The sequence below is a fragment of the Schistocerca americana genome, chromosome 7 (genome assembly GCF_021461395.2).
Source record: "Schistocerca americana isolate TAMUIC-IGC-003095 chromosome 7, iqSchAmer2.1, whole genome shotgun sequence".
Taxonomy (NCBI): domain Eukaryota; kingdom Metazoa; phylum Arthropoda; class Insecta; order Orthoptera; family Acrididae; genus Schistocerca; species Schistocerca americana.
Window position 1 is genome coordinate 321,189,927 of NC_060125.1, and position 22,842 is coordinate 321,212,768.

Genomic DNA, 22,842 nt, shown 5'->3' on the forward strand with positions numbered 1-22,842 from the left:
GGTGCATATAAAGTCTAGTTTGTGTGCTAGTGACCAAAGTTCTGGTAGTCCTACTCTGAACTGATGAATGAAGGTTCGTGGATACAGTGAGTTACCCTTAACGGAGAAGCTGAAACTTCCTTACAGTGAGGAAATGATCGTTGTTGTACCTCGTCATGGCAACGTACGAAATTCGAGAGTCCTCGCCACTTTTGTTCCCTATCATTTCACATGTCAGTCTTTCAGGTTATGGTAAATCCATTGGATATTGCCCACTGTAACTTTAGCCTAGTCTTGCGTGATATTGTTGTAAAGGAAAGCAATGATTTTATTCCATCGGCTCTGCGAGAGTGTCGGTACGCTTTACGCTATAGCCTTCGCGCCCATCCATTTCCCTGTCACGTATTGGCTCGGTGTCTTGCCTGGCTAATCTTGCCTCTTCATCATGTTCTCCTAATTGTTCCGAAAAGTATTCTTGTGGTACTCGATGTCCTCGTGGTGCCATCTTCTCTTCCTAAGTTTCGAAACGTGCCTGTGGCATCGCAGGTGGTCGGCTATTGCATATCTTTTTCTCCGCCTGTGACTGGAATTGTATTTGCGTGAAATATTTTTTCATTCCTTGTGAAACTTCTTGCCTTTCTGATGGCGTTATTGATTCAGAAGTTGTTACGGGTTCAGAGCTTGTATGATCTTGATCACGTTGCTCTTGTATAGTTCGTAAAAGTTCTTCTCTGTTCTTCGTTTTGATTCTTCGTTTCGCTTCTATTCTCACGATGCGAGTATCGCATCTCTACAGAACCGCTTTCGTGATACGTTTCTGCAGCACACTGTCGTCAACTATTCGTCGAGCTGTGTCTGCTGCTCGGCGTGTAATTGCATTAACTTGTTTGGTTCAAAAATGTGCAAATGGCTCCAAGCACTATGGGACTTAACATCTGAGGTCATCAGTCCCCTAGACTTAGAACTACTTAAACCTAACTAACCTAACGACATCACACACATCCATGCCAGAGGCAGGATTCGAACCTGCGACCGTAGCAGCAGCGCGGCAAAATTTCAAAGTGTGTGTGTGTGTGTGTGTGTGTGTGTGTGTGTGTGTGTGCATGTTTGTTGTTGATGGTTGTTTTGCGGTAGCTGTGGAAATGGTACAGGTACAATTTACGTAATTTTTTGGATAACTGCTTTTGAATGTGACACAAAATTTCCAGCTCATTCAGACTTTTTTGAGCACAGCCTAGATAGCTCATCTAGACCTAAAATACGAGTCACTGTTTCATTTTAATGCACACTAACATACTATGTTGTGGTTAGTTGTATTATTTTAACATGGTACTAATCTGTTTTGGGCCATTGATAGGAGGAAATGGAGGAAAGGGGCAAGGTGAGGGGGGAGATAGGAGGGTGTGTGGCTTGATACATGATAATGATGAATTTATTGATAAGGCGATGGAGCTTGCCGTAATCTTGGATCGTGATGTCATTTCCCCTTCATGTAGGCAAACTGCATTAGTATTTACTATTGAACTCAGTTGTATTGCAAGGTCCAATACTGAATTTTAGTGCAGAGTTATCTGTGTAGTATAGTATGGAACAAATACTCATCTATAAACTACAAAAGCCACTCTACTGGCACCTGCATGTACTATTTGCCAAAACATCATGCAGTCCTTGACACTTTGGAAATGTCCAACTAGTGATAATATATGAAATCCGGCAATGTGAAGTCAACTGCTGTGATTACTATTATAAACAACATGTATAATATTAATAAAAATTGGCATTATTATTATTAATAATATCATTATACATAGCAATAATAATAATAATAATAATAAAAAAGACTTACGATTATATTTCAAATTGGCACATTTGAAAATGTGTTTGGTATCATTAGCAAAGGAAGAGGGGAAGACGGAAGTGACAAAGATAACGGCTAATAAGAAAGTAAGGAACTTGACACAGGAGTCTGTGGACGAAGGGGAGGAAAAAGTGAAAAGTGTGTTGATGACAGTGGGCTCCAGACAGTTATGTGAAAGAGGTAGCTGATATTGTGTGGGGATCATTAGCTGCCATTTGAAGCTTGAAAGGAATTTAATTCCTCCGAGGAAAATTGTTCTGAAGTCGAGTTCTTGACACAGGAAATTGATTTGCAGTAGATGGATGCGTTATGTAGTGGTACAGAGAGGACTCTACTTTGCTGAGAGCAGGTTCTTCTGCTCTTCTGTTCTGAAAATAATGTATCGTTTAATGTATACTGTTTTGTCAATGTTGTTTCTAATACTGTCTTACTATCGTAGGCTGCCTGCAGTCACAAATGTATTTTTTTATTTCAGTGCAAATACATTTAGGACCCTTTGCGCTCATCTTCAGGTACCTGATCAGTTTACATCAGTTTCGAATTAAGGTTACTGCTGGTCCTATTAAGAGTTCGTAGGTATATTACAAAGTGGCACATTGTGAATGTAGATTTTACAAAACTAAGATACCTCAAAAGAACTATCTACTCTCCACACAAATGATTACATTGTTTCTAAACATAGTATGATTAGACATATTTATATACATATACACAATTTTCGTCAACAGCAGATATATAACTACAGTTCAAGCAAGTCAAAGAATATCCAAATCCAAAAATGCTAAGCCTACTTAGGTGTTACTTCTAAGACAGAAAAGAGGTTATTTTATTATTTATACAGTGATATCACATGCAAAAAGAGCTATTTGTGTAGACATAAGACGTTATATATTAAATATTTGCTTCTTTAAGAAAAAATTACCATTTAAAATTACTGAAATAACTGTGGCTGTTAAATTTTATTTATTCATTTCATACGTTTTCGAAACTTCATCTTCATGTAATATTATTTGTAATTGATTTAACAGATCAGATTTTCTACAAGTACCATTATTTTCTGTGAGGAGTGCTGTCAGGCTGTTATGGATGTCACTAGATCCTTGTCAATTATGGTACTTATAGATAGCTATTGAGGATTTGTCAAAGTGGTTGAGTCTGAAAGTATTAGTATGTTATTTGCAATGTATATGAAAATTTATTTCTGTTTTGGGTATGGAGAATGTAGAGCACCTGCCACAGTGTAATTTATATATTCCATTTTGTTCGGTCACATCAGTAATAGAAGCACTGAAGGAAAAACGGCTGCCAGAACCAAATTTTCACAATGTTACCCTATTTAGGTACAGCATTACCAAAAACTGTTAATTAATTTAGAAATACCAACATAAAAATATGTTTCTCCACAAACAACGAACTCGGACGACACTAGCCTCACATAGTAAACACAAACATCCCAGTAACAGAACACAATGGAATGTATGAATTACAGTGTGGCAGTTGCCCTACATTCGCCATAGACAAAGCATAAATAAATTTCAGGGCACAATACAAACAACTTACTAATACCTTCTGACTCAACCACTTGGATAAACTCTCAAAAGCTAACCGTATGTACCATATCAGACACAGACTTAAATGACATCCACAGCAGCCCAACAAGACTCCACACAGAAAATAGTGGTACTTTAGAAAACTTGATGTGTTAGAACGATTAGAAATAATTTACATGACGAGAAAGTTTCAGGAAACATGTCAAATAAACAAAGTTTTATAGTCACAGTTTTTTCACTAATTTTAAAAGTTATTTCTCCTACACAAACAGATATTTACTAGGTCGCATCTGATATCTACACAAATAATTCCTTTACAAATGACAGCATCGTGTAAATAATAATGTAACACCTATTAATCACGTTAGAAGTAATACCTACATATATGTAACATGTTTACATTTGGATATTCTTTTACTTGCCTGAATTGTGCTTACAAATGTGTTGTAGGATGAAAACTGAATATATGTAAATAAATATGTATATTCATACGGTGCTTTAAAGTCATATAACTACTATCGAAACCGTAAGGAACTATTTGATAGTCTCTTAGTTTTGTAAAAATTGTGGTACAATGTATCCTTATCAGGACGAGTAGTAACGTAAGTATGAAAATTGATGTAGACAAATGGTTAAATGGCTCTGAGCACTATGGGACTTAACATCTATGGTCATCAGTCCCCTAGAACTTAGAACCACTTAAACCTAACTAACCTAAGGACAGCACACAACACCCAGTCATCACGAGGCCGAGAAAATCCCTGACACCGCCGGGATGATGTAGACATCTCAAGAACCTGAAGAAGTCCCTAGGGTTAAAAATGCGTCGCGTTTTAAAATAAAAATCACGATTTGTGTGTGTAGGATTTTCAATTTTACAGAAATTGTGTAAAAGTTGATATAAATGTGAAAATAAATGAGAGGAAGTACAATGGTGCGTTACAGAAAATACAGGGTACGATAGTCTCTGCACTTATCAGCAGGTAGCCATGATAATTGTTTGGAGGCAGGAGGGTTAATAATAAGTGAAAAGCACCAGTTTGCTTTTGTTCTACAATATTATTTTTATTGCTAACCGGCTTTCGGCTTACAAGGCCATCTTCAGGCATTTGCGAGGGTTAAGGTCCAAATTGCGTATGTCGCAAATGTATCACACATAATTCACCACCAGTTCCAGCCACCTTGAGTTCCCATACGAAAGCCATTGGGGAATAGGATCACGATAATTGCCCAAGGGGGGTTATTAATGATTCTAACCATTTGTTTTTATACTAGAGATGAAATGCTGTAGTGAATGAAATGACGCTGACAGCTGTCTATGATCTGAAATTTTATGTTCAGTCCAGTCTATGTTAAGGTCCAGAATAACCTCTAAATTCTTGCAGAAGAAAAAAAAAGTTATTTCTGCACCGTTTAGTGTTAGAGGTGGAAGAAGTTCTGTGAACTGAGGATTAGTAAGTCTCTGTCAAACTCAACAGTTTCAAAGCTTTGCTGAGATTCTAACGGCACTTAATAACTGCCTCCTGTTTGCCGACAGCTTGTTTCCTTACATCCGTTACTTTTAAAGGAGCGTTCGTCGCACAGCGATTTTGCGGAAACTTGACTGGTTATCATGCAAGAGATTATTTGAGGTTAAGTAAATGGTAATCTGATCGTGACTTATGCAGTCAAAAACCTTCGGTAATGCTACCAGAAAGCAAGTGGGCCTGTACTCTTTCTTTGGAAAATTTTCTTTTCCTTTTGTTAAGGTCTTAGGACCGTCGCTTCCAGAGTGTTCGGAAGATCATGGAAGTCAGAGAATAGATAAAAATGTCCGTTATTTTGGGCCGTGGGTCCTGATCCACCAGGTAAGTGACAACGCCATAAAGCCGTGCATAGCTCCAAGCAGTACTGCAGCACCATAGACCTCCAGCCCGGTTAGTGCAGTACAGAATCTGAGGGTAAAATTTGTCCGCAGATCCCAAGGTGTCTCCGGCTACGTTCAGCCGCGTGTTCCCCTTCCACCTGATGTTTGACCGCGAACTCCGCATCGTGCAGACCGGCGCCACCATCGCCCGCGTCATGCCCAGGACTCGAAGAACGGACTGCAAAGTCACGGACATCCTCGATACGGTAAGCGACGTTGTTCCCATGGACGTGGTTTGCACAAATCTACTGTGTGCCCTATAGGAAGACCTGCTCAGTAAAGCTGCTCGTACTTCATTGTAGGTATATCGGAATGTGCGAAGCTTGGTAATGCTAACCGTCTTGAATCGATCCATATGAGGGCTTATTTTGTTTCTTTCCTGGTAAAGAGGAAGTGAAATTGTTAACGCTCTATAAACAATACAATTGAGAAATGAAGACAACATGATAAAAGTCGTATATTTGTGTTACTTAAGGGTCAGAAAAACGTAATTTGATTAAAAATGCACATGATTATAAAATATATCGTGTAGCAGTACGTACTTGTCACAGCAGGAATTTAGGGATACAGATGAAGTAAATGTTAGCTTGTGAACTATTACTGATATAGTTTTACGACATATTGGAATTGAAATACACAAGAGTGTGATACTTTTAACCTGCATAGTTCGTATTTTTGGAGGAAGACCACGACGGAATTCCTTTATTTCTCTATGCACAAAAAAATTTATACTTCTTTTGGGAAAATGATTGACTTTCGCTTCATTTCTCCTTTAAGCATCTGCATCTCTTCTCAGACAGAAATAACCAATGTCCATCTTTCTCCTGGCGAACAACTTGCTTCTGAAAGTTACACAAAAAGCTACATGTTAGTGCCTTTTGGAAACTACTAATGCAGAAACTCTCTTAAATAATACTGTAGTATAAACTCGCAGAAATAATCACAGAAATTACCATATTCAGAACTGCTTGATGTAGGATCTCAAGAGGAGCCTTTCAATTATCGCCACTCTCTCCATCTGCTCCTTCTGCAACATGAGCCAACGCCTAAAATGCTGCAAGATTCATTATTTATGAGACAAGATTTTCCTAGCGAATGCCGAAGTTGAGAAATTTGTAACTTTTAAAAGAATACGCACACAGATTTTTGGAATAATTCCTCTAATAACTTTCCGTCCAGACATATCTCGATATTACCTATATCATATAAAATGTTTTTGAAGTCGGTAATTTAGGGTTCTTAAGATCAGCTAAAGCAAATGTGTCCGCACCATACAAAACTCCCAAGTTGCAACCGCTCAGATGATTCAACAGATTGTCACAGTGCAGCGCCACTTCGTGTTTTTGTGATCTGAGCCATTACGAATTCGTGACATGCGGAAACTGGGCCAAAATGTTTCCAACTACTCAGGAAAACAGTGCACTGGTGGATGTCTGTTCAAATTCTGACTTTTTGCGGAAAAAAGTTATGGCTCTGAGCATTAAGGGACTTAACTTCTGAGGTCATCAGTCCCCAGGTACAAAGTTAAATTACGTATATGTCGCTGTGGCAGAAAATATGTAGCTGTCACAGCACGATACAACGTAATTAAATGTGGCTAACTGACGAAGTGGATGCTCTGTGTTAAGGAAATTATTTATAAACAGAAGACAACATATTATTTTCCGTGCTAATGGCAGACCCTCATAGAATGACACATGCCTTCAGCAGAGTTCATTCCTAATTATAGCTCGGTATATGTTTTGTCGTGTTATAACGTAAAAAGAAATACTTTGCATAAGTCATGTTAGCCCTTCCGAATTTTGTTGCTGGCGTACTGGTTGCTGTAGACTATTTTCTGTCAAAGGTTTGAGCAGTTTGTTTATACAAACCTTTTTTGTTACATGCAGGACATTTTTCGCTTACCATTCAAATTAACATCAGTGCACTTGCATATTACCCTCGTAAATAAAATTCTAAAACAAACAAAACAGTTGACCTTTCTCCTCTCTTTGCCGTGGCCCTCTTCAGGGTGATTCACTGTTGGGCTCTGGAAACAGCCTTTCCTATATCCTGTGTTCTTTCGATTGTTTGGTGACTACTGACAATAGAGTCTGATGCGACTAGATAGTTCGAAGTAAAAATGGCTCTGCCCATGCTACTCTTACAGGCGATTGACAGGCAAGAGCGAATCAGCAGCTTCCACTAAGGATATTTCTTCGTGCGGCGAGACACTGATAACGCGTTGCAGTTCTCTTGTGGTGGATTGGTAATATTGCCGAACCCTGGTTTCGTGCAGCTGCTAGCTGGCTAACACTTTGCTGTGTCGTGCGAACAAGACACAGCCAGGGCAAAAGCACCACAGGGGCAAAGATGCGAGCTGGTGCCAGAGCCATAGAGACTCGCCACTGGTGCAAGTTCCACCAACACAACGGGCGGTGCTGAGGATGAAGATATTGACATCGTCTCGGCCAATTGCCGAGTGAGTAAAATCCGCCAATGACAGGACCACAACGGACAGAAGTCTACTCGGAAAATAGAAGAGCAGCTCTCGCCCACTTAGTTATAAATCATCGTCCAGCGCCGACTAACTCAGGGAACGTCGTTCAGTGAAGTCTTAGAAGTGAACAAACAGTTGTTGTAAATTGCATTTGCTACGCTCTGTGGAATTTACTTGTGATTATTTGCACTTAACCTTTGATGACCTTTTTGTGTTGTATTAGAAACAGTTGTGCAGACTTCATAAGTCATCAGGCCACAAAGATAAGTAAACCTTTTGACTCATTTGTGTGACTTTGTTACTGATTTTTTGGAGTGCTGTAGAACCTCTGTTCTCCTATCCTGTTGCTTGACCCTGGGCATAGCTGTGTAATAGCGGCAGGGAGAAATTGTCTTAGCGGTGTATACACCAGTCGCTGTTTCACGAACTCACGAATTCGGTCCACCGTAACAACAGTGGCAACTCGGCCTCCACAGCAGTAATTTTGCTTCTTCTCTGCTTCTACTTGCAACAGGTTTCAGATTGACACTTCAAAGGTTGTACAATACCTTCTGTTGGTATAAGCTGTGTCGTCACGAACTGATTTAATCCCTTAGACAGCACACTGTAGTTGCCTTGCTGTTGGCATATGTTGAAAGATTTACCACAGTACCAAAGAGTATCCAGCTTCGGCTGAGCTGTTCATCTGTCTTAGCTTCGTAAATTCCCTTTGTTGGCGGTTCTTTACTACTTCACTCGAAGTATAGATCAACTTCTGCGTTATACTGTCTGTATTGTCCCAGTCCATTGTCAAAATCGGGTTCAAATGGTTAAAATGGCTCTAAGCACTATGGGACTTAACATCTGAGGTCATCAGTCCCCTAGACTTAGAACTACTTAAACCTAACCAACCTAAGGACATCACACACATCCATGCCCGAGGCAGGATTCGAACCTGCGACCGTAGCAGCAGCGCGGTTCCGGACTGAAGCGGCTAGAACCGCTCGGGCACAAACGCCGGCCCAATACCTGGGATGTCAGCCTACGATGTTTCCTTAGAAACTCCCTAGTGATAAAATCCAAGCTGGGATGGTGATGGATGCTATCCCTCAGTACCAAATGTCTAGCACGTCTGAAGATGAAATATGTTTCTCTAACACCGAATTGTGGTTGCTACCTAAGAAATTTTGGTACGCCGGCACGGTCCAGCATCTCCTTAGAAAGGAGGAATCGTTCAGCAGTTTCTCCTTTGTCTTCCGAAGCTGTTTTAGTGTGCAGTTATGACCATAACGTCTTGTACAAACAAGTCACTGTACGTTCGTAGGCTTACACGGCCAGCGCCAATTTGAACAACATTGTTTATGATATTAGGTCACGTCAGTGTAAATCACTAGAAAGCTAAACTACCGACTTTTAGCGGTCCTCTTCCGAGTAACCGCCCTTTCATATTAAATTTTAATAATACGCATGTTGATTAAACGTGTTTATCTTGTTTTTTGTTGCCTTATGGAAATAATGTTGGATTAATTGACATTGGTCTTTTGTTCACAGTCAGCAACTACAGAAAAAAGACGGATTATCGGAACAGAGCATGATTATCGTAGAATTCACTATAGACGTTTGTAGATTTCGATACCTTTCATAAACAGCCTTTTCCACTACTAGTCAAAGCGTATCGATCGATGCAGGAGGGTTAACATACATCGATTCGAACACCTAATTTCTCACATAGTATCACATCTTAATTAACATGAAAAAATTAGATCATCATCACACAAACAGAAATTACTTGACGTAAACATTGTATGAATAAAATCTGATTCCAGTATTATACTGTCGAATGAAATTTTATATTTGATGTGGATGGTGGTAACATTCGATTCACCTTTTGTTGTAATATTGCTGTGTTAAATTTTGTTTTCTTACATTACATCTGCATGGAATCCCATTCTGTCAATCGTTACTTTGACTATGCCATCGTCAATCCATACTGTCATCTAGAGTATGGGAATTAACTCTGTTATGTTTTCGTGACTGTCACATTGAAATTGAACCGATTTCGATGAAAATGGTACAGAGATAGCTTGAACACTGAGGTAGCACATATGTTATGGAAAATCATAGCCATATTACACTGAAGAATATTATGTGAATTAAGGAAAACTATTTAGTCTTTTATAAAGATAATTACTCTTTGACAGTGGAACTTTATTATATTTGTAAAAATCTATTTATTTGTTGATATGTGATATGATTCAAAGTACTGAATAAAACGCTTATACAGTGCTCAATGTCCCTAATCAATATTTCAGCACTATTTGTTGTATAATATTCACATTGAATAACATAATGGTACTTCATTAACATAGTGCATGAATGTGTGCTCCTGCCCATGCCCCGCTCTAGACTCTACTGAATGTTTATGCTGTGTATATCATCCCATAGTGCGCTGAGACAGGTTGAGAAGGGGTGGAACGGGGCGCACTTCACGAGCTATGTTTACACAAATAGGCAGACACTTTGGGGCAGATGATGTTATTTCACGTACAATAGTGTACATACCATCACTCATCATAATAAAACTACTGATATGAAAGCACAACTGTGGGTAACAACTAGTATCTTAAAAAGTGTTTGGCAGTATACAGAATCGTATGTCTGTGATGGAGGCCCGTTTTCAATACTAAGCAGCGGACTACACGCTAATCTAATCTATAGGACTAAATTGACAACATATTAGCTAATAATTGAATAGAGAATCAAGTTGTAATTATGAATCGCAGCTCGATTCATCCCCTAAAAACGACAAGAGCCACAGCTAGATGAAGATGTGTCAGCGTAAGCTAAGCAATTTGTGTTAGTTCTACATCTACATCTACATTGATACTCCGCAAGCCACCCAACGGTGTGTGGCAGAGGGCACTTTACGTGCCACTGTCATTACCTCCCTTTCCTGTTCCAGTCGCGTATGGTTCGCGGGAAGAACGACTGTCTGAAAGCCTCCGTGCGCGCTCTATTCTCTCTAATTTTACATTCGTGATCTCCTCGGGAGGTATAAGTAGGGGGAAGCAATATATTCGATACCTCATCCAGAAAGGCACCCTCTCGAAACCTGGCGAGCAAGCTACACCGCGATGCAGAGCGCCTCTCTTGCAGAGTCTGCAACTTGAGTTTATTAAACATCTCCGTAACGCTATCACGGTTACCAAATAACCCTGTGACGAAACGCGCCGCTCTTCTTTGGATCTTCTCTATCTCCTCCGTCAGACCGATCTGGTACGGATCCCACACTGATGAGCAATCCTCAAGTATAGGTCGAACGAGTGTTTTGTAAGTCACCTCCTTTGTTGATGGACTACATTTTGTAAGCACTCTCCCAATTAATCTCAACCTGGTACCCGCCTTACCAACAATTAATTTCATATGATCATTCCACTTCAAATCGTTCCGCACGCATACTCCCAGATATTTTACAGAAGTAACTGCTACCAGTGTTTGTTCCACTATCATATAATCATACAATAAAGAATCCTTCTTTCTATGTATTCGCAATACATTACATTTGTCTATGTTAAGGGTCAGTTACACGTAGAAATATCACGTGTAGCCTCCAAGTTACTTATTTAGCAGTGAGTGTGTTCATATGTGTTAGTGGTTTTCATTTGCAAGTGTCATACATCAAACAATGATTATATTCAATTTATTTGTTGTCCATCTGACTTAGAGACCCTCATAAATTAACAGTTAGCAGTTAGAAATATTGACTTTAAGATAAAACGTATTGCACTTGAAACATTTTCATCTGGAAAACAGACTTCAATCACTCGTTTTCAGCAATGAAATGAGTTCCTATAGCTAAGCCAGAAACCGCCTTCATTATAGTATAAGTGGGTCATGGTTCGAGTATTAGACTAGAAAAACGAACTTCTAGTCGAAGTATTAGCTTTAGGCTAATGGAAAACTGTGTTTAAAAAATTAACATAAATAAATATCATTCAGTCACATTTAAAATAGGGTTGCTAAAACCCTTGGTTGCAACATACTGCCAGCTGTCAGGCTAAACAAAACAGGCAATAAAAAATCAATTAATTGTTGTTTCATGTTATGTTCTGGCTCTATACTGAGATTCACTATGTTTACGTTGTCCCGAAATCTATAGTTTCAACCTTTTTTGATTGTAACTGACTTCATCTTTATCCATATTTAAATCAGTATCTCAGTCGCGGCCCTTGCTGTCGTTTTATACACGCTGTAGAAAATTTTATTGTGTCTACAGTTACTGCGGAGGGTCCGCTGTCTTTCTGATGACTGTATACAGATTTTTAAAGGGTAAGTCTAATTTTCTTTATCTGTGTATCTTCTCAGGTCAGGCCTCACCTTGAGCTGACGTTCGAGAACATACTGTCCCACATCAATACGGTGTACGTGCTCAAGACGCGACCTGGCGTGATGCAAGTCGACCAGCACGCAATCGCTCCAGAGTATTCTCACCTAAGGCTGAAGGTAGGCAATTACTCGACAGTGCAGACTAAAAGTTGTAACAAATCTCGAGATATCATTTTTACATTTTTTACATTTGCTAAACTTAATAGTTGTAATTTAATATAACAGTGAGTGAAGTAGATTCTAATACCAAATGACTCCCTTACAGTTTGAACTATTAGCTTTTCTTTTCGTCTATAATTGTAGTTAATCTATAAATCACTACTTATATAGTGTTCCATTTATCTTGACCACACCAAACAACCTTTTATCCAGAAACATAATATTGTTTGTTTACAAGAGTTACAGTAACCACCACTTTCTTGTATCATTGTATGTTACTAAGTAATAAACAGCAGCACATCTTTGTACAACCTGTAGTTTTATTCAGTAATCAACTGTCACTCTTCAACACCTGTTCAAAAATATGACACACGGTATCAGTCTCGTAAGCATGAGTTTACTCAAAAGCGTAACAGAAAAATGACTTTCACACAGTGCAGTTACCCCAGGGTATCGTAACTCGTCCACTTGCTAAAGTTGACAGCAAACAAATGGTACACAATTACTGTTCCGATAACTCACGTTCTCCTAATATGAGTAGCGTTTCTCTCTCTTCGCTGGTGTACATTTTACTCTCACAAACTTTCATCTGAAGACTGTTGACTGGAAGACCACTGGATATTTTCCGTGTGTTTTTATATTACACTATCGCAGCTAGCACAGCTACGTCATTCAGTTATGTGTTCTAAAGCGTTTTTCATAAGTGCATAGCACAAGCTTATAAGAAAAAAATATAAAATTACATACAATGTCAAGTAGTAGTCTGATAATGCTGAGTAATATCTTGGAAACAACTGAATCTAGAGAGAGTAGGATACATTGAAATTTAATACAGAATAACGATGCTAGCCAGTTGAAATAGACAGTTACAACATAATTAATTGCTTCCCCTTTCTTTCCTTATTTTTCAGAACTTTTAAGGTGTAGCAAAAGTAATTTGCAATGGTACTTATCTGAAGCGCTTGTCACTTTTTTCTTTACTAAGAAAATGGTTGCTCTTGAATTCCGTAATTGGTATTCGTGCCATTTTGATAATACTTTTCATTGAGTTCTGTTGTAATTTCACATAAAAAACTGGATAACATTTTTTTCTCAAGCAATATCGAATAGCATTAAAGTATTTTTGCTAACCACGAATCTATGACCACGCCGTTTCGTAGTTCCCTTTTTTACTCATTCAAGGTTTCTCATTCACCATTTTTGTCGATATCCCGAGTTGGGAAATGAGAATGCATGTTCGAAACCACCTGAATTTTTCGATGCCTTCCTAAGAAAATTCTCTCTCCTGAAGATAGGTAGGATTACTGCAACACGGTTAAGTGCGCGGAGTTTGACGTATCATCCAGCAAAGCAGTGGCCTTCATATCATACCGAGCGGAAGAGATCTGTACCGGCTGCAGTAGTTAAATGCACAATGAGTACCGGACATTTTTTAAAAACATAGCTATACAGTAAGGAATGCTGCTGTTGCTACAGTCGCCTGGATGGGTATGCGTGCTGCAGCGCCGCTTCCAGTACAGGTTCGTAGGTGCGCTGAACCATGATCGAATCCGCCTTGCTAGTTACAGACGATGGTCGGTGTGCCGGCCAGCCTGGATATGGTTTTTGGCCATTTCCCACATCCTATAAGGTGAATCCCGGATTGGTACCCAACTCCTGCCTCAGCTGCATATTTCACAAGCATTTAGTGACCCTTCGCTCATAATAAGTAACACTAAACGCAGACAGTTGAGATATACATATTCTGTCCTGAGACGTGGGAGGTAGCTAGCTGGCGACAGGAAGGGTATACTCCGTCCACCCTTTAAATTACCATGCCTAATCCGAAACTACCTGGCAAATAAAACTGTGTGCCGGACCGAGACTCGAACTCGGGACCTTTGCCTTTGGCGGCAAGTGCTCTACCATCTGAGCTACCCAAGCACGACTCACGCCCCGTCTTCACAGCCTTACTTCCGCTAGTACCTCGTCTCCTACCTTCCAAACTTCACAGAAGCTCTCCCGTGAAACTTTCAGAACTACCACTCCTGGAAGAAATGCGGAGACATGGCTTTGCCACAGCCTGGGGGATGTTTCCAGAATTAAGCATGTCAAATCCGTTCGTAACTACACAGGCCCTGCGCGAGACGGGACAAAGACAAAAAAAGAAGAAAAATGTTGTATTCAAAAAATATGAATTGCAGACTAACTCTTCAAAAGAACAACACAGAGCTGTATTCAATGTCAAATGGTTCAAATGGCTCTGAGCACTATGGGACTCAACTGCTGAGGTCATTAGTCCCCTAGAACTTAGAACTAGTTAAACCTAAGTAACCTAAGGACATCACAAACATCCATGCCCGAGGTAGGATTCGAACCTGCGACCGTAGCGGTCTTGCGGTTCCAGACTGCAGCGCCTTTAACCGCACGGCCACTTCGGCCGGCACTATATTCAGTGTCATTCGTTTATGTAAATAAGCTGCTGTCTTCTCATGAATGTGAAAGCAGTCTACGGCTGATCAGCTGAAAATGCTGTAGCTTAACACTATTCGATTGCAGCACTAAAAGACAGCACATCCAGTAATAACACTAATTTAGGATATGCGCACACTCGTAGGAGAGCGCTGCAGTTTCTTTTATTTCCTTCCTATTGACGACATTCTCGCAAAATTGATTCCCACTGTTATCCGCTTTTTTTGGTGGTGCACGTAACCTTCCAGTGTCTCTAGCAGTTTGATTAAAATGATTTTCTCAAAGAATACCTTATCTTTTGATCTTCTATGTTCCTAAACTGAAAGGCAATGATTTTTAGCAGTATTTCTCTGGCTTACTTGGTGAATCTCGATATACTAATTGTGTAGTTAACAAATTGGAGAGATAGGATACAAGAAGAGCGCTTCATCATAACATCGCCTTCATCACCTTCATAGTCATCACTATCACTATCTTTATTTTCTTCATATGCTTCTTCTCTTTCACCAACTTCTTCAGCCTTCATCTTCTTCTTTATCTTCAACAGCCATTTAACGCACACCCCTCAATAAGATCTCCTCCATATCTGTCCATGCATTACGGACTTCAGCTATACATATCCACGACACCCCGGCATCTTTTCTTATACCAGCCACCTACCATCTAATAGTTGGTATCATCGGTTTTTTCTAATATCTCCGAATACAACAAAGTACTTCCAGTGGTCTGTCTAACGCGCAGTCTCATTGGCTTAGTGTCCGTGCGCCTCAACTTCATTTTCACTGCTATTGTAATTATATTATCCACTCTGGTCTGTTTTCTGATCCGTTTCTTTGCCTCTGCTGGTACTTTCTAATTCTCTCAAACCTACAATATTTACGTAATTTGACACGGTAATGTCAGTCCCTGTTCATAAGATTGATAATATTTCCTAGCATGTTGTTAGTGACACTGAACCTCAAACTACTACTGCTCTAACGAGGTTACAGAGCCGGAAATGTGTTTAATTGTTACGTAACGGTATCTTTTTTCTCCGTATTCCTTTCTGAGTGTCTTTTTCGAATGACTGGATGGACAAATGAGTCTATTTTCAAAGCTCCGAGAGGTATCAGAGAGTTAACACGTGTGCCTTAGTAATACCAACCTAACAGTATTCACATAGTTCGGCATTAGCAATAAACACAAAGAAAACCAGAGATCTACCGTTTTCCTGAAGCGACACTGCCCTTCGGTTGGCAACGTCTGACGGTTCTAACCGCCCCACCACTTTCTGGAGCCAAACGATACCCACTGAAGTTTTTGATCGTTCATTTAATTAGCTTTAGAGACGCATTAGTGTATGACTTTAACTCTTCTGAGCTAACTGGCGCAACTTGAAATTTGATAACGATTAGATTCATTTTAACAAGTTCCAGTTGATTTCGGTCAGAAGTGTAATTCATTAGATTTTTCGGGATTATATTTCTTGGTTGTATTTCTTCGAAATTTAGTGTTGAAGCGTCGTCTGTGGTGAGGTGTAACCATCTGGGTTATAGATCAATTAATTAAGTTTATCATGAGTTGTTTCATTCCTAAAACTGCAATTATTCACGTAGCTTTTAGATACCTTTCTCTCTACGTTCGCTTAGTTTTAAGTTGTCAGTCAGTACCATTGATCATGGTCCATTGTCTGTGGGAGCTGATTAAATGCCTTCAACGACGGAATTTAGTTGTTTCGCACTCCTCTCCTACTTAATATTTTATGCGAACCCTTCCTCATTTATGTTTCTAGACTTTCAACACTTTTTCTCCTCTCTCTCTCTCTCTCTCTCTCTCTCTCTCTCTCTCTCTCTCTCTCCCTCTCTCTCTTTTAACACTATCCTCCGTATCTGCCACAAATCATATCTGCAATAGCACTCCCTTATCCACGACTTTCTTTAATTAACTATATTAAGGGCCTATTTAATTTTGATTGTATTATTATTCTTATCAGTACTGTGCTCATGTGTTGAAGGCGTTGCCGTCTACCCTTCGTAAAGATTTATAGCAACATGTCTTAAGAACAAATAAACCACTACTCTCTTTAATTACCCACCCTCCATCTTTTAGTGGTGCGACGTGTAAATCCAAACTTGATCCCTTCCGTTATGTTTAACATGTTCCAACGATGTGACGAATTTTTTAGAAGGGAGAATAATGCCTGTAATGCCTTTAGATCATTCCAAGTGTTAGCAACAACCATTGAGCTTCTGTACTAATATTATAGTTAGCCGTTGTGTGTAGGAGGTTATTGGATATATTCAGTGGAATAGCTTCAGATATTTTGTAAATTCAGAAATCCAACATAAGCTCAGTAACACGTAAGCGCTCCTCGATAACTTTATACGAATATAATTTTCTGTGAAACAGTCACCTGTTATTTGACATTCCAGCCTACTCTTCCCTTTACAGTTGCGAAGGTTGTAAATACCATTTGTCCCATGAATGTTACAACCAACTTCTGGGAGAGGGGGGGGGGGGGGGGTATGGTGTAGATGGTAACTTGAGGAACAAATAAATGGGGAATAGGAAGTCTTGTCCGTAAGCGTCATCCTACGACGCTACAAAGTGTCGAAGTGATAGTCACCGATAGGCCACCCCTCTAGCAGAAAACGTGACTCTGCACTGACGGACCGAATTGAGAAAGTCTCCAAATGTTGTCTGTTATTCAATGATCGCGACTGATTGCCATGATCACCAGTGGAGCAGCTAGCTGCTGCGTAATAGGACCTGCCTCCTATGAATGTGATGCTCTGTTACCTCAGTAGATGACGGGTTTCGATACCGGTTTCCATTCACAGTTAATTTTCCTCATTGAATCCTCTAAAAATTCCAGTGTTTTAGACTCACGGGAGAAAAATAAACAGCAGACGGAAACCTGTGTCCGCAGCCGTCACCCATGAAGGCAACAGAGCATCGCGTTCAAAGGAGACAAGAACGGTACACACAGCAGCTACCTCAGTCTGCTCCACTGGCGGTCGTGGCTATCAGTCGCGATCACTGAATAACAAACGTCATTGGGAGACGTTCCGCATATGACCAGCCAGCCTACAAAGCCACATTTTCTAGCCTAATGACACGCGACGGCGCCTATAACTTCAGTGCTCTGTAGCGTCGTTGGTTGACATTTTTGGAGACGGTTCCTAGGCTCGAATTTTTCCTCAAGACAACCTCTACAACCCTTAGAAGTTCGTCGCAATATTTCTTGCACACCCTGTATATGTGTATTTTTCAAACATACCCCTTAGAAGTTTTATCATTAGAACTACACGTGTAAATTCCTAAAGGACCAAACTGCTGAAGTCTTCGGTCCCAGAAGTACTTGTCTCACTGACTTATATTAAAATTGGTAGTACAGTAAACTTTCCTTTCTGTATACATCGGAAGCATACTTGTTTTGTAAATAAACCGCCATTTCCTGCTCCCACTTAATTTATATTTCCCAAACTCGTTTCGCCTTTTTCTTGCTCTAAGGCATGATCAGTGGTACCTATAACGATACAGTTTTCTTATTTTTAGATTATCAAGCAGTTCACGCCGCGATTTTTTACGTAAAGAAGTAATTACTTACTCATCTGGTCTGGAGTTGCACAACCACTTTATTACCGGTAATAAAGTGGTAGTGCGACCTCAAGACATTAAGTAATTACTTGTTTACATAAAAAATCGCGACTTGAGCTGTTTGATAATCTAAAAACAATAAAACTGTATCGTTAAAAATGCCATTGATGATGCCTTAGAGCAAGAAAAAGGCGAAAGACGTCTGGGAAGTATAAATTAAGTGGCAGCAGGAAAAGGTAGTTTTATTTACAAAACAAGTATTTCTGTGCTTGCTGCGGAGAATCACCACGCAAACTAACTTGTCATCGGAAGCATACTTTAGAAAACAGTTCTAAGTTTAACAATAGCACTTCAGGTTATTTTTCCTGTTTCTTTTATTTATTTATTTTCTGCCCATGCCTGTCCCTAAATGCAGAAACTTGCCACTTCGTTCTATAATTTCATAGTTATGTTTTACGTTTTTCTTTTCTTAGTGAACGAGTCTTGTATTCTGTAAAATTTGGAGTCTATCGTTACCCTGTGACATTCAACAACGTAATGCGTGCTGAATAACAATCTCATTATCGCCACCGTAAATGTCCTTGACCTTCATCATTGAGAAAGCCATCGCAACATCAATATCTGAACGCCAGAAAACAAAAAAACTATTTATCTTCAGCACAAAACGAATTGCTAGCTTGATATATATCCACACGCATGTTCACTGATACATTGATACCCGGAAGACTCGTATCGGTTATTGCGTGCCTTTCCTGCTTTGGATAGAAACACCTTTACTGTACAAGACAGTTCCCTCATATAGAGTCAAACCCATATTCTATTAACGTTGGAAAAATGTCGAAATACCGGTTTGATACATTTATTTAGAATTTATCTGAAGGGGGAACTGGTAGATAAACTGCTGTTTTGAAGGTATGTGCAGTGTACAGTCATGTTTCTGCATTTATGAATGGTTATGGATAAGGAGTAACGCACAATTCTAGGAAAGGATCAAGGTGAAGGTGCAACCAAAATTTTAATCTGATAAACGGCTAATATTCTTTCCTTCTCTTCTTTACAGGGGCAGATGGTGTACATCCCAGAAACAGATCTCGTTATTTTCTTATGTTATCCGAGTGTAATGAATCTGGATGATTTAATAAGGTAATGTCACTCTTGTGAGGTATAAATTTATACATAGTTAGTAATTTCACTGGTGAATACATATATATATATATATATATATATATGTGTGTGTGTGTGTGTATGTGTATATATATATATATATATATATATATATATATATATATATATATATGAAAATTTTTATGTCAACAAATTTTTAATTATTAAGTATGGAAATAAACCGATTTCATTTTTAGTTTTTAAGTATGCAAAGACATTGATTTATAATTCTTACAAATCATTCAAGTCGTGCGACTAGGGCCTCCCGTTGGGTAGACCGTTCGCCTGTTGCAATTATTTCGAATTGACGCCACTTCGGCGACTTGCGAGTCTATGGGGATGAAATGATGATGATTAGGACAACACAACACCCAATCCCTGAGCGGAGAAAATCTCCGGCCCAGCAGGGAATCGAACCCGGGCCCTTAAGATTGACATTCTGTCGCGCTGACCACTCAGCTACCGGGGGCGGACATCATTGAAGTTAGAGATAAAAACTTTTGTGTAACTTCTTCCTTGTGGCTGCTGCTATAAGTCGGTGTGGGTTTTACAGAAGGAAGAGAAGTCTGCTTACGTGTACCAAGTTGTCTGATATGCCTCAGACTGTCTTCACTGAGTATTCATAACGAAGTCAAAAGATAATAAAAAAAACATCGGCAGATCGTTACTGCTTTTAAGATTCCGATGGCTCCAGGAGACCAGGGCTGTGTTCTCTGATATAAGGAAAATTTACATTGTCTGTTTTTCACTTTTCAGCTTTTTTTGAGTGAGTGAAAGAGGAGTAAATTTGTAATTATGGCAGTGACAGGGCAAAACTGCGCTAGTTTTTCGGCGCACTCGGGTTTTACTTCAAACTCGTAAATACACTTTCGTGAGCATGTGCGTCATCTTGGTGAAAGACATTTTTCCTTATGCTTCCTGTATCTCTTCTGTCGTACCTTTACGTCCAGTTTGTACAGAACTCCTGTTTCGTAATCGTCAATTATGTTTTATCCTTTTCAAGACAGTCGGTTAGAAAACTGCAATTAGCGTTCTGTAAAACACTTGCAGTCTTCTCAAAATTAAATTTACGTTTTCCCTTCCTGTTTTACTGTGCCACAGGCTTCTAATATCACTCTCATTGCTGATTTGTCTGTGATGAATTGACCCGCATTTCACTCACAGTAATAAATCTTTAAAAACCTGTCCCAGAAACTTCGGTTTCGAATTTCCTTGTCGCTAATGTTCAACAAACACGGAATCTTTAACAAAGCTTCTTCGTAGTTTATGCTTTATCTGAAATACTCCTGCATTCGTTCTCAGGATATACTTACGGCTTCAGTTATTGTATACACATTTAATCGACTATTATCCTAAGGGAAGTAAATACCCTGACCGGAAACTGGATCAGCAGTTCTATTGAAGCCTCCGTCACACTGATATCCATATTCAACCACACCTCGCTCTCTAATCCGTTAGTACAAAACGTTTCGACACTGGCTTCATAAAAAATAGGTAAAAGTTAAGATAGTTCTCCTACTGCTTCATAGGTTCTACATATTTTTGCCCCACTTGAGTACAGTGCACGCTACGTTTCTACAACCACGTGAAATTGACCGGATAGTCCATTTTTATAATGACGTTCAACTCGCGAGTCACATACACACCTTCTTGGGGAATCATCAGAGATCTGTTATTCTCTTTGTTGTTTTGTGGTAGGTCCTTACTGATAACGTGAAGTCTCGTCACCCCATGATGATTTCTTTCTTCTTTTTTTTTCAGAAATTGAATTGTCCGCGTTTTTCATTGCCCTCACGTCGCAGCAGACGTTTACGCGTCTTTGTTTTTGTTCAGGACTTAAGGTATGTGGGGCAAACTTCGCAAACTTTCTGGAGAAAGCCTTGAATACTTGATTTAGATGCGTCCTGTTCGTTTGCTCCATTGCTCTTTGTGACACAACAACGTTGATGTAGTACGGCCACATGTCCGCTACTTAACATTGTCAGCTCACAATTGACTGGTAGAAAGCTCTTCTGTTAATTACAGCCGTTGGTACTAGGGGCCTTCAACAAGTAAGGCAAGTCAGTTCTTTCTGAAAGCAGGTTGTTTTTATTGAGGACTCAAGTACATCATATTATTCCCCACTCTTTTGGCTACGAAACCCTATTTTTCAACATAATCTCTATTCAATGCGATAGCCTTACGCCACCTTACTGGGAGCGCCTGTATGCCCGAATGGTGTCACTCTACTGGTCGACTCCGGAGCCAACGTCTTTCTGCATTAACAACCTCACTGTCATCCACGTTCTGCTCCTGACGAGTGCAGCCTTCATTGGGCCAAACGGATGGAAGTCGCGAGGTGCGAGATCTGAGCCTTATGGTGGATGAGGATGAACTGTCCAATGAAGTTTTGCAAGCTCCTCTCGGGTGCGCAGACTTGTGTGAGGCCAACGAGGAGGAGACGTTTGTTTGCATTTTTGTGGCTACGAGCACGCTGATGTCTCCTCTTCGGTTTTCTGAGGATGTGTGCGGCTGGCAGGCACGCACGAGATCGGACAGATTTGTGCGACCTTGTTGCGATGGTGATAGACGCCCCACCCAACGGCTCACCATGATTTTCTTCACTGCCATATCTCCTTAGAAAATCTGCAAACATCTATGAATATCTTATATGCTCTGGTTTTCCGCCAAAATAAACACAGTGACAGCTTTCTGCTTGGAACGAATCGACGTTATACATGTCATTTTGTAGGTACGGATAGTATCCCAACAGAATGTATCGTTTAAACTCACGAAGCATGTGAATACAACGGAGAAAGATACTGCAACCATTAACATAATAACAGAAAATCAAAGGCCACACCTTTACAGAAATTTATCGTATGATGAAGACAGTGAAGAAAGATTCTCTATAAAAGCTCATAATAACTGTATACATTGAACAGACCTAAAAGAATTAAAAGAAGATCTGAACTAATCAAATATGCAGGAGTCATTTTAGAGTTTTTCTTCCTCCAATTTTTAAATATGTTTTGGATGAACTGTTCTGTACTTCAAGAATTGAACACAGACAAAGTACTTCCCATATGTAAAAAAGGCAATAGGAAAGATATTGGAAATTACTGACGTATAAGTTTACTAAACGCAGGCTATAAAATTAATGGGAAAATTCTTATTCAATCCCTACAAACTGTCACTGATGCAATAATCTCAGAAGAGCAGGCTTCAGAAAGGGACTTTCATATAATGATATATTTATAATAAGACACATTATTGAAAACGTCGGAAATTGAGCTTATAAACGCATTTAACATTTATTGATTTTTAAGGAATTGTTTGATAAGTAAGAAGACCTCTTTTGTGGAAAATATTG

At 39.5% G+C, this 22,842-nt stretch overlaps 1 protein-coding gene across 1 annotated transcript in view; it reads left to right on the top strand.

The window, feature by feature from the left end:
- The window catches only part of LOC124622123 (guanylate cyclase soluble subunit beta-1), a 218,084-nt gene that overhangs the window by 104,715 nt on the left and 90,527 nt on the right, over positions 1–22,842 (top strand). The window contains exons 7-9 of the mRNA XM_047147736.1: positions 5,345–5,499; positions 12,117–12,254; positions 19,387–19,469. Of these exons, the coding sequence (XP_047003692.1) occupies positions 5,345–5,499; positions 12,117–12,254; positions 19,387–19,469 (376 nt within the window). The remainder of the gene's footprint in view (positions 1–5,344; positions 5,500–12,116; positions 12,255–19,386; positions 19,470–22,842) is intronic.